The sequence below is a fragment of the Nycticebus coucang genome, chromosome 9 (assembly GCF_027406575.1).
Source record: "Nycticebus coucang isolate mNycCou1 chromosome 9, mNycCou1.pri, whole genome shotgun sequence".
NCBI classification, from domain to species: domain Eukaryota; kingdom Metazoa; phylum Chordata; class Mammalia; order Primates; family Lorisidae; genus Nycticebus; species Nycticebus coucang.
The window spans coordinates 23,146,360-23,158,641 of NC_069788.1; the positions used below are offsets into that span (position 1 = coordinate 23,146,360).

A 12,282-nucleotide genomic window follows, 5' to 3' on the forward strand; every position below is an offset into this window, starting at 1 on the left:
ACATAGACAACATCTCTTAAATTGTGTACACATTTTTTTTTTGGCACCCCTGTATTTGCATAGCCCATTCCCTCACCTTCCTCAGGTCTTTGTTCAAATTCATCTGTCAGTGAGATGTTTCCTAACCACCCTTTTACAAATAGCAGGCCTCACTCCACATACCCATTCCTGCATTATTTATTCCCTTCCCTTCATTTTCCTTTATTAAACTTACCACCATCAGATATGCTATTTTATTTACTTGGTTATCTAACACTCCGTGAAATCCTCACCTCTCCCCCATTGTGTGCTCCATATAGGGGTGGGGGCTTTGTTTTGTTCACTGGTGTACTGGAGTGCTTAGAACAGTCACTGGCACATGGTAGGTACTCAGTAAATAAATGAGTGAAAAATGAATGAATGACAATTAAAAAATAAGCATTTTTATCAGTGTTAGAAACTTTTACTTTTGCTAATAATCCATATAACTTTGTGTAATATCATACAAAGATTACATCTCCTCCTGTGTCTAAATTAAGTTCAAATTATGAAATAATTTTAAAATGATTTTTAATTATTTAACAAGTAGAAATACAATCAGTGACAATTATTAATTGAAACATTAAACCACCCAATTACCTTATTTTAAGGGTCATGATGAAATAAATATTCCTTTCCTGTTATGTCAAAAGCTTCAATTATTCTCTACTACAAACCACAAAAGCTTCTTAATAGAGCACAGTGTACCTCATACCCGGGTGTATACTCTCTGGCAAAAACGTGCCGTGTCCTCCTTTCCCCACTCCTGCGTAACCATTCTTCTTTCTGAAATACTCTTTTGGCTCCTCACTACTTAGCAAGCTCCTGTAGATGTATTTAAGGTCCAGCTCATTGATTACCTCCTAAAGCCCTGCTTGACCACTTTAACATAAAAATTAAAAGCACAATGTGGTCATTTTGGAAATATGATGGTGAAATTCTCATGCTACACTGTCTACATTTTAGAAAATGCAAGCAGGAAGGAAAAGTACATCTTAAGAAATAAAAACACAAATTGGTTTCTAACATGGATCGAAAAGACTAAAGTAATACAAAAAAAAAAAAAAAGACTAAAGTAATAAAAAAAATTCCATTTCACACTAAAAAAATCTAGTGTTGCAGAGAAGGAACAAAATTCTAGCCCTGATAAGTTTTTGTTGTAAATACAAAGAAAAGCTTTATATTTATAGAAATATTTTTAAGTTTAATAGATAAGTACTACTCAAAATTTTTAGGGATAAGGTTTCTGTCCAAATAACATGAAATGTATATACAACATACCACTAGTACTACAAGCCATTCTTAGTCTTCTACTTAAATGGTACTTTTCATCATTCACAATGGGCCTGGCAACACTGAAGAATTAAATATGTAATACCAAACATAGGAAACTGACAATTCAATGAAAAACTAAACTGAAGATATTCCATCTGAAATAAAAATCTTAAAGTGTTAAGGAAGATTATTCCTGAGTAGACTGTCAACTATAGTTTTTGAAGATTATGTTTACACAAATATATAGAAAAGGACTGATTATTAAAAATAAGTTTAATTTTATGCAAATATTTTTACATCATTCCCTTTAACATACGAGTCACATAAAAGTCTAAGCAGGTAAAAGGAATGGAAAAGGCTTAAGTTTATTTTTTAAAAATTAAGGTATAATTTGTAATTTTAGCAATCTTCTACTCTAATTAAAGGAAGAATATACATCTGCGTGACACCCAATAAAAATATCCCTGGTATAATTTTTAATCTGTTTCCATGATTAATTTCCATTACCATCTGCTAATAATTGTAAACAAAAATCTCAAAGGTATCACGTATCAGTGCCACGTGAGAAGTTAGAAAACTGACCTATGGCACCTTTATTGTGTTCATGCCTAAAAAAATAAACTAGAATCATCTGTACACTACAGACAAAACTAAAGAACTAGTATTATTTGGGAAACTTAAACAACAGTCAAGAGCTTTCCTTTTCTTAAAATTCTTTTAACGTAAATATATGAATTCAAAGTTAACTAGGAAACTATGATAGCTATATTAGAATACATGATTTATATTTGCATTAACATGTATTCTATTCCTGCCCATTTCTGCACAATAGCACAAAAATACAAAGCAAATATCAGATTTTGAACAAATGAAAGCAAAAACATGTTTTCGAACACATTTGTACTAGTGGATTTCTGATCTCCTTTAGGAAACAAACTCAAGAGTTCATTATCCTGAGTCTCTTCAAGGTCACTTGATGTTGTGTGGTAATAGCTTTAATTACATTTCCTCAAGACTTCTTCTAATAGCTTCTTCTAATTCCACATCTGCATTAAGAAAATACAGAATTTTAATACGTAGGGCAGAATACTAATTAACATGTGCTTTATGTAAGTTTCATCAACTATATTCATCTTTTGAAGAAGGAAAGGAAAATCAAAATGGAAACTGAGGATAACTTGGCAGTTTTGGATACTTTGAAATATGAGAATCTAGATATGATTTCAAATTGAACTTTAAACATATATGAACTTAATGTGCTAAAGAATGTGCAGCTTATTTCCATTTAGAGAAACAGAAAATCAACAAACTTTTTGAATCACTGAGAAATAATCACTTGTTTCAAGTTTTTTAGAAATATGTACCACTTATTTCCTAAAAGAATTAAAGGGCAGCAGCTGTGGCTCAGTGGGCAGGGCACCGGCCCCATATACCAAGGGCGGCGGGTTCAAACCCAGCCCCAGCCAAACTGCAACAAAAAAATAGCCAGGTGTTGTGACGGCACCTGTAGTCCCAGTTACTTGGGAGGCTGAGGCAAGGGAATCGCCTAAGCCCAGGAGTTGGAGGTTGCTGTGAGCTGTGTGATGCCACAGCACTCTACCATGGGTGATAAAGTGAAACTGTCTCTACCAAAAAAAAAAAAAAGAATTAAGGAAAGGCAACACCATGATATGACAAAACCTCATAGGCTATTAAAAATTTAGTGTTTTGTTGTCAATTATGCCCAGTAAAGCTGGGGAAAACTGAACTTTAAGTTTCTAGTATCTAAGGCAATGAGTGAAACTGATGGCTATCTAAATGACACCTGAGAAGCATGTAATAGCTACTGCATGCAGGTGTATGCAAGCTCATTTAAAAAATATTTACTGAATACCTACTATATACCAGGGATAGGTATACAACAGTGAACAAGACAGAAATTATTGGGTTCACAGGTCTTTTCCCCTCTATTCCCTAATGATGCTAAAGCCCAGTGTCAATTTCTTGGCCTTTATTAAGAGTCTCATACCAGATTTTTTTCACTACCTAGTCCACAGTCTCTCAGAGCCTACTTAGTTTAGAGACACCAGCGATTCCTTTAAGATGCAACAGCATCTTAAGTGGAGGCACTGGTATTATGTTGTCTGTGATTTAAAGTACTATAAGTTACTACAAACTTGTATTATGTTAAAACTATATTCTAGTAGCATTAAGATGAATTCAAAGGGATAAGGAAATGCAAAGAAAAACCAAGACACATTTACCAAAGAAAAACAAGGTGACAAGAATTATCTAAGATATGAAAGTTACAGCAATTAATGTAATAGTACAAAATGTGGTACTAGTGCAAGAAATGATAAAAAGACAAAAAGAACAGCATAGACAGCTCAGAAAAACTGGGTGTAAGACAAAGGGAGCACTGCAGGATGGTGAGAAAAAGGTCTTTTTCTAAATAAACGGAGGTGGGTCAACTGATAGAAATGTGTAAAATTTTAGCTCTACTTTAAGGATTACACAAAAGTAAGTTTCAGAGATGTATATCTAATTGTGAAAGGCTAAACAAAAAAGCTTCTAGAAGATAATAAATGGCAATGTCTTTAGGATCTTAATGTAGGAGCAGATTTATTAAACAAGAGTCCAAAAACATTATAGAAAAGACTGATAACTTGGACTGAATTAAAATTGCTCTTGTCTATCAAAAAGCACCATTCGGTGATCAAAAAGGCAAGTAAGGCCAGATGGGGTGGCTCACACCTGTAATCTTAGCACTCTGGGAAGCTGGGGCGGGTGGATTTCCTGAGCTCAGGGATTAAAGACCAGCCTGAGCAAGAGCAAGACCCCATCTCTACCAAAAATAGAAAAACTAGCCAAGCTTTGCGAAGGGTGCATGTAGTCCCAGCTACTTGGGAGGGTGGGACAAGAGGATTGCTTCAGCTCAAGAGTTTGAGGTTGCTGTGATTCCACGGCCCTCTAACCAGGGAAGAATGAGACTTTGTTCCCCTGACCCTCCAAAAAGGCAAGTCAAAAAGTGGGAGAAAATATTTGCAATATATATAAACTAGTGCCCAGAAAAATCCTGAAAGATTTTTCAACCTAGAAAAATTAATAAAATACAATCCAATAGAAAAATGTCACAAAACTTGAAATAGCATTCACAAAAAGTTTTCATAGCTAATAAACATTGTTCATCTTAACAATATAAATTAAAACCAAAGAAATGCCAGTATATACTCATCAGACTAGCCAAAATTAAAAAGATTGAACAATTTCAATGATTAGTAAAGATGTAGATAAATGAGATCTCATATATACAACTACAACTAATGAAATTGGCATAGCCACTTTGTTAAAATAGTTTGTCACTATTGACATGTCAACTCATGTCAACTCATGTTGACATGTCAATAGTGACAAAGGGATAAGGAAATGCATTTCCTTATCCCTTTGAATGACATGTTAACTCATGTTGAACAAAAGCATTTCCACTCCTATGTATATATTCCCAGAAATGTGACATACACGCATCAGGAAACACATATGAGAATGTTCACACTAATAACAGCCAAAAGTACAAATTAAATGTTTATAAATAATAAAATAGATAGATTGTGGTATATGCACAGAATAAGATACTATACTGAAAAAAACAAAAGCTACATGCTAAAATGCAGATGTATCTATAGCCGGGCATTGTGGCGGGCGCCTGTAGTCCCAGCTACTCGGGAGGCTGAGGCAAGAGAATCGCTTAAGCCCAGGAGTTGGAGGTTGCTGTGAGCTGTGTGAGGCCATGGCACTCTACCGAGGGCCATAAAGTGAGACTCTGTCTCTACAAAAAAAAAAAAAAAAAAAAAAAAAAAATGCAGATGTATCTAAAACAATGGAAATGAAGGAACTCAGACACAAAAGAATATAGCATATACCTATGTTGTCCTGTATGACAGACATTAATTATACGTGGCTATTTATATTTAAATTAATTAAAATTCAGTTCCTCAATCAAGCGCTTTAATAGCCATATATGACTAGTGACAACCGTATTAGACAGTGTAGATACACAACTATTTTCATTGTCACAGGAAGTTCTCTTGGACAGTGATGGTGTATATAACCTCATTTAGATATCAGCACTACTGAACTACAGTGTTTCAAATCATTAATAGTTTAACCTTTGGAAAGGAGGGCAGAAGTTAATAGAATAGAGCCTGAGGGGGACATTTCTAGAGTATTGGTTGTTAGGAGTTGAATTGTGTCTCCCCTCTCAGAAAAGTTATGCCCTAATCTCTGGTGCCTGGGAATGTGACCTAATTTGGAAACAAGGTCTTTGTAGGAATAATCAAGTTAAAATGAGGTCATCAAGGTAAGCCTTAATCCAAAAACTGGTGGCAGGGACTGGAATGATGCATCTATAAGCCAAGGAATGCCTACAGCCTCCCTTTTTAAGGGAAAAGTTTAAAAAGTAATAAAATAATTTTTAAAAACTTTTTGATTCTTTTGTAGTAACACTTATTTTAAAAAACAAATACACTGTATAGCTGTTCAAAAATATTTTCTTTGTACTTTTATTCTGTAAGATTTTTTCAATTTAAATAGTTTATAAAGTAAAAGTTACAGTAAGCTAAGGTTTACTTATTACTGAAGAATCCATTTTTAAATAAATCCAATGCAGCCTAATTGTAGTGTTTATACAGCCCACAGCTGGGTCTATGATCCTCTTACTCTCCTTTCTCTCTTCCTTTAATTCACTCTCTCCAAGAATGATAACTATGGGAGAATAAAAAAGAACCCAAGAGAAGTAGTTACAAGACTTATATACAAATGTTATTCCAATCATTTTCGAGCTGTGAATCTGAAGCCAAAGTACTTAATGAAGCTTCAGTTTTTATATAAAATGAAGAGAACAGTCTGACTTTCACAAGTTAAGATGAAGAGCAATTTAGAAAGTAGTAGTAGTTTGTTCATAAACATTAACTGAATTTTAAAAATGAACATTCTAGTCTCTTTTATCCTTTCTTTGTTCCTTAAACGGGCTACAACATGGAGTTGTAACATTTGTTTTGTTTTATTTTTGTTGAGACAGGGTCCCACCCTATGCCCCTGAGCAGAGTGCAGTGGGCATGGTAGCTCACCACAACCTCAGGCTAGGGCTGCGGGCACCCCGCTGCCACAGCCTCCGGAAGCCGCTGGGATTACAGGCGCTCGCCGCGGGGCGCCCAGCTGGGTTTTTCCATTTTTTTCACGAGTCGTGGTCTCACCGTCGCTCAGGCGAGTCTCGAACTCCTGAGCTCAAGCGATTCTCCCTCCTCAGCCTCCCACAGTGCTGGGATTACAGGCGTGAGCCACCGCGCCCGGCTGCATTTGTTATAAATATTAATCGAAATATAGATGATTGCTATTAATTGAAGGAACTATATGAGTAAAGCAAATTGCTAACATTTACAGGAAGATGGTTTTGCCTGGGCAACCATCCATTACATAATGCTGTCCTCTCTCTTCCACTGATTGGAGTCAGAATACCTCTATTTAGTAGGCATCTCTCCAGAGTAGACCTTAGATGAAGAAAAAAGGAAAATATGCTATAAGGATGATAATAATCACAGTTAACGGTAGCAGCAACCAATACATACATGGTTGCCATGTGCCATGTTATTCTAGTACAGTAAGTAAACTAGTATTTCCATTTTTATATTGAGGAAATGGAAGCACAATGAAGTGCTTGGCCAGTATCACACAATTTGTAAGCAGCAGATGTAAGTGTTAACTGAGGCAGTTTGAATCCAAACTCTGTACTCTTTAACACATTATATATCCTCCATTTCCCCTGGCTAGTGTATAAAGTAGATCGTTATAACTAACTTGGGTGATCAGAGTCTGATGTTAGTCTATGGAGAGTAACAGCGTGAGACATATCATGGTGAGGGGATTTAGCCCTCTCCGAAAGCAAAAGCCACAAACAAATTTATCCTGCCTTTTGCTACCATTTGTAGGCATTTACAGTGTTGTGTTGGAGAGGAAGGAATGAGAAGAGATTTGACAGGTTATTTAAACTTTTTGGAGTTTTGCTATCACGTCTGGACTACAATATTATTTTGCTTGCATGGTGCAGGGTCAATAACATCACCAATATTTTCCAAGCCAAATGGCTTATGTCTTAATTTCCCTTACCTAGTTATATAAAGAAGGGTCCTGGTAGCTCTAACACGCTTTAAGTTTGACATTAAGTTTATCCATTCAACAATTAATCACTTAGTGTCAAACCGTATGCTAGGTGCTGCTGAAGTTAAGATAAATAAAACATCATCCTACTTCTCCAGGAGCTCACAATCCAGTGGAGCTGAGAGCTACAGACAGAAATATTTCATATCTCCTTAGTATCGTACACTGGGAGCCTAGAAGAAGCAGAAGGTAGCTCTGTTTAAAGGCAGAAAATGTAGTGAGGTACTGACAATACAAAATTGCCTATAAAAACGGTAATTCCAGGGGCGGCACCTGTGGCTCTGAGGAGTAGGGCGCCGGACCCATATACCAGATGTGGCAGGTTCAAATCCAGCCCTGGCCAAAAACTACAAAAAAAAAAAAAAAAAGGTAACCATATGATTCAACTAAGAGACATTTGAGCTAGTTTGGGGGGGGGGGGCAGGTAAAGAGAAGAGGAAAAAAGAAGGATATCAGAGAAAAATGCAGAAGAGGCCATATTCCCTAAATTCCATGGAACACTGTGCGCTTCTCACACTTATTTATATAAAGCAGCAGGAAATAAAACAAAACTTACACTTGTACATACATACCCCTTTGATTTTTCTTGGAATTAAGAGCATTATATCCTTACCTTATCATATGACAACTAATTAAAAGTTTAAATTATCTGTTCTTGAATCCTTGAATAGTTAATTCTTTTTCCAAACTAAAGAGTCACAAAAATATAAAATCTCAATTTCTAAACCATAAAATTACATAGGTAAGAACATCTGAGTTATACACACCTCAGATTTCCTGGGTTAGCCAGGATACAAAACTGTGAAGGCTTCCAAAATGCAATATTTAAAAGTTACAACTTTATTTGGCATTTTTCATAAGATTAGTCATGGGATACAAATAAAGGTTGCAAAATCTGAATTCTTCAGATGTTCAATGGTGTTTACCTTGTAGCAGACCTGATAAACAATTTAGGTGGCAGTTATAGTTTAAACTCACAAAAGCTTTTTATTTAATTCATCATTATGTGGCTGATGAATATTGGCTAGACCTTGAAAGACTATGCTGGGAAAACAAGTTGGTTGAAATTTTGCTTCCAATTAGGCTAGAGATTTACTGCCAACTTTAACCAATGATTTCTGGTTGGCTATAAGACAAGATTAGAATTTTCTACCTCATCAAATGTATGAATTAATTTCACTGCCAGACTTGAATTTCCAAACTCTAACAACATAAAGCTCTAGCATGCTCTTGGTCAAACTAATTGCCTTATCTGAGAGATGAAGCCAATGCACACAGAACACTCAGCTGGGCAGGTACGACCCCGCGTGCGCTGAGCAGGGCTTCCACCCATGCTTTCCAGCCTCTATGTTCTCACGTCTACAACAACAAACACTACATTGGAATTGTACGTGGAGACTCCTACTGTTTTCCTTTAATGTCAAAAATGCTAATATAATCAATACTTCCAACTTCTCTGGTGATGTGCAAAGTATTTTTTAAGATTCATGACCTCATTTCCTCCTAGGGTTTTAAAAAGTGAAGCCAGTTATGGGAAAAAATCAAAGTAAAAAATGCTTATGTGAAACCAAACAGCGGTACAACCAGTGAATGATTTGATGTCAAGTGACACACAAGTTCTCTTTAACCTATAGAACACTAGATAGGAAGACTGGATTTGGCCCAAGGGTCACAAGTGGCTGACCCTTGTTCTAGCCTTCTAAACTAGTATTACCTCCTAAGTCACCTTATTTGAGAAAATACAATCTATGCTTCAAACTGTTAATTTTTTTTTAACTTGGGGGTAGATATGAATGGGGTGGGGGTTAAGGTATGATACAAAAAGAAAAAATACAGAAACAGTCAAGAAAAGAAAGGATTAATTCTATTAGGTTACCTTCTGTGGATCTGAATTCTTCTATTGAAGTACTTTTTACACCCATGTTATCATCACTGTCACATTCTGTAAGGAAAAATCAATAAATGCAACTGTATTTCTGAAAAAGTTATTCGTGCCATCATTCATGTATCCTCACACAATATTATTTTAATAATATCTCTCATACCCAAGCTTACTAGTTATAATTCATTAGTAATCTACCACTTTCCTATTAGGTTTTTTATTCAAATGCTTACCAAATAATATTAAAAATGGTGACATTAACTTCTTCTGTATTTTGAAAATCATATGCATTCATCTCTAGAGATGACATCATAGGCTTTAGTTTACCGTGCCTCTTGCCTGCTACAAACTCACTTACCTGATGTTGTACAGGCTTTCATGAGAGACCGAAGGCTTTAGTAAATGACATGACTCACCATGTATGTAAAAGTCACTTAAGATTTGAACTATGGAGGGACTTTACCTAACAAATGGAATAGTGTAAACTGGTTCTTTGTATCCTCAATGAATCCCCAACAATAAAGAAAAAAAAAAAGGAAAGAAAATGATTTGAACTATGGAACCTAAGGAGACATGATGACTAAACGTCATGTGGGAACCTAGATGTGGTCCTGGGGCAGAAAAAGGACCATAAGGGAAAACAAAGGAATCCAAATAAAGTTTGTACTTTAGTAATAATGTGTCAATACTGGTCCTTTAATTATAAGTAGCATGCTAATATAAGATATTAATATAGGGGGAATCTGGGTGTGAGATACATGGGAACTCTCTGTACTTTCTTGACAACTTTTCTATAAATCTAAAACTGTCCTGAAGAAAATTTAGCCTAAAAAAAAATTTACACATGGTACTATCAATGACCTGAGAGTTATTACTTTACATTTAAATCAATGGATACCGATTGATATCAATATCTAATGACATATAGGTCTATCAGTATATATGATAGATATGTCACAGTGACTGAACCAGCACTTAAATAACTGAATATGGCTTATACAAACATATTCACTTCTCAATGCTCCAAAAAGCGTACAGCACTGCTTGTAATTCTAATCCCAACATCTTGAGGAGCATCTAAAGATGGTACTTACTGGTTTAATTATGGCCTCATAATTAAAGGGAAAAATTACAATGCTAACCATCTTCCCTGGCTATGTTCAGCCTATAGTCAGTTTACTTTTTTAAAGCACAAGCATTAACAACCAAACCTTTTTATCTTCTGACAAAAAAAGAAACTTTTTGAATGTTATTAAAAAGAAAGAAAATACTTCAAATTGTATATAAAACCAGCACATTGTACCCCACGAATGCATTAATGTACACAGCTATGATTTAATAATAAAAAAGAAAACTCATATTTAATATCTTTTATAAAACTCTGTAATGTCATCAGACTGCAGATCATCTCTCATTATCTTCATTCTACAAGGACATGGTGAGAGCCAGTAATTCACAATGGGTGGCTATCTCTAAGTCATGGAATCAGTATTTGTGTCAGTGAAGCCTCACCCTTTGCAGCTGATACTGATGAAAAGAAAAGCTCCTGCTGTGTGGGCAAAGAAAGGTTATTTAAGCGCTGCTTCTTTCCTCACCCATAAAATAGGGGCAATCAAACAATCTTACTTCATAACGTGCAAAGAGAATTAAAAAAAAACACACATAGAAGTTCATTTTAAACACTACAAATATAAAAAGAAACTAGCATGGTTACTGGCACATAATACAATAAAGCTTAGTTTACCTTTCTCTTCTTTAAACATTTAAGTGACAAGTTACCATATATCTGCATCTCTGAAACATGAGGCTTGAGTTAGAATAAAAATATATTTGGGAATAAAATGTAAAAGATCTAAAAGAAAAAGTCTACCTGGCCTCACTGATTAGAATTATTGGAAAGGATCCATGTATCTTGTAAGGTTTAAGAAAGTGAGGACGAGCATAATATAAAATAGAATTGATGAAACATAGGGGGCCCAAAGGGGCCAGTTAAGGACAGGTGGATCTAGTTTTTTAAACGTCTCTACAAGAACTTACACACATGTCATAACTATAATTAGAATGTTGGTGCTGGAACCCTGATGCTTGTAAGAATAACCAAGACACGGATGGCACCTGTGGCTCAGCCGGCCCCATATACCGAGGGTGGCGGGTTCAAACCCGGCCCCAGCTGAACTGCAAACCAAAAAATAGCTGGGCGTTGTGGCGGGCGCCTGTAGTCCCAGCTACTCGGGAGGCTGAGGCAAGAGAATCGCTTAAGCCCAGGAGTTGGAGGTTGCTGTGAGCTGTGTGATGCCATGGCACTCTACAGAGGGTGATAAAGTGAGACTCTGTCTCTACAAAAAAAAAAAAAAAAAAAGAATAACCAAGACACATTTAAATCTCACCTTGCTACAAAGAGTGACTTATCCTAACTAACCAAGTCAGAGACTTAACCCATCCTCTCCCCACCAAGGACAAAAGTAATAAGACCTTAGGGTCAAATGACTGTGTATCAATCTAAGGACCTCTGAATATCTGTTTTACTGAGATAAGTACTTTGTAAAAGACTTTCAAATAACTGAAAAATTGGCAAAAGCAGAATTATCCAAGTATAAGATACCATATGATCTTTGATTCTCATGCCACTATATCAAAAGATTCTTCCTTTTCATATAGAAATCTCTATTCTACCAAAAAGCACTTTCTGGTCTTTAGAATAGTAAATTTCTGAAAAGTTATAAAGAATAAGAGACTCAAATGTATATCATCTCTGTATGTTTTGGTGGGAAATTTAAAATCTGAAAATCACCAGACTGCCTTTATACTAATGACAGAAAGAATTTTTTACTATATGTTACTTACTATAAACTTCAGTTATATCCTAACAATGAGAGTTTTGTTTGTTAGTTGGTTACTAGCAGTGCTGAGACCCT

General features: G+C 35.6%; 1 protein-coding gene across 3 annotated transcripts in view; it reads right to left on the reverse strand.

Moving 5' to 3' along the window:
* Positions 1 to 414: 414 nt before the first annotated feature.
* Positions 415 to 12,282, reverse strand: part of ZNF451 (zinc finger protein 451) — an 87,653-nt gene continuing 75,785 nt past the window's right edge. Inside the window, exons 14-15 of one of the 3 annotated variants that reach the window (XM_053600940.1) lie at positions 9,362 to 9,427; positions 415 to 2,339 (exon numbers count right to left, since the gene is read on the reverse strand). In XM_053600940.1, the coding sequence (XP_053456915.1) occupies positions 2,293 to 2,339; positions 9,362 to 9,427 (113 nt within the window). In that variant the 3' untranslated portion in view covers positions 415 to 2,292. Of the gene's footprint in view, positions 2,340 to 5,844; positions 6,034 to 9,361; positions 9,428 to 12,282 lie in introns of those variants that run through there. The other 2 variants (XM_053600941.1, XM_053600939.1) reach the window with 2 other exon arrangements.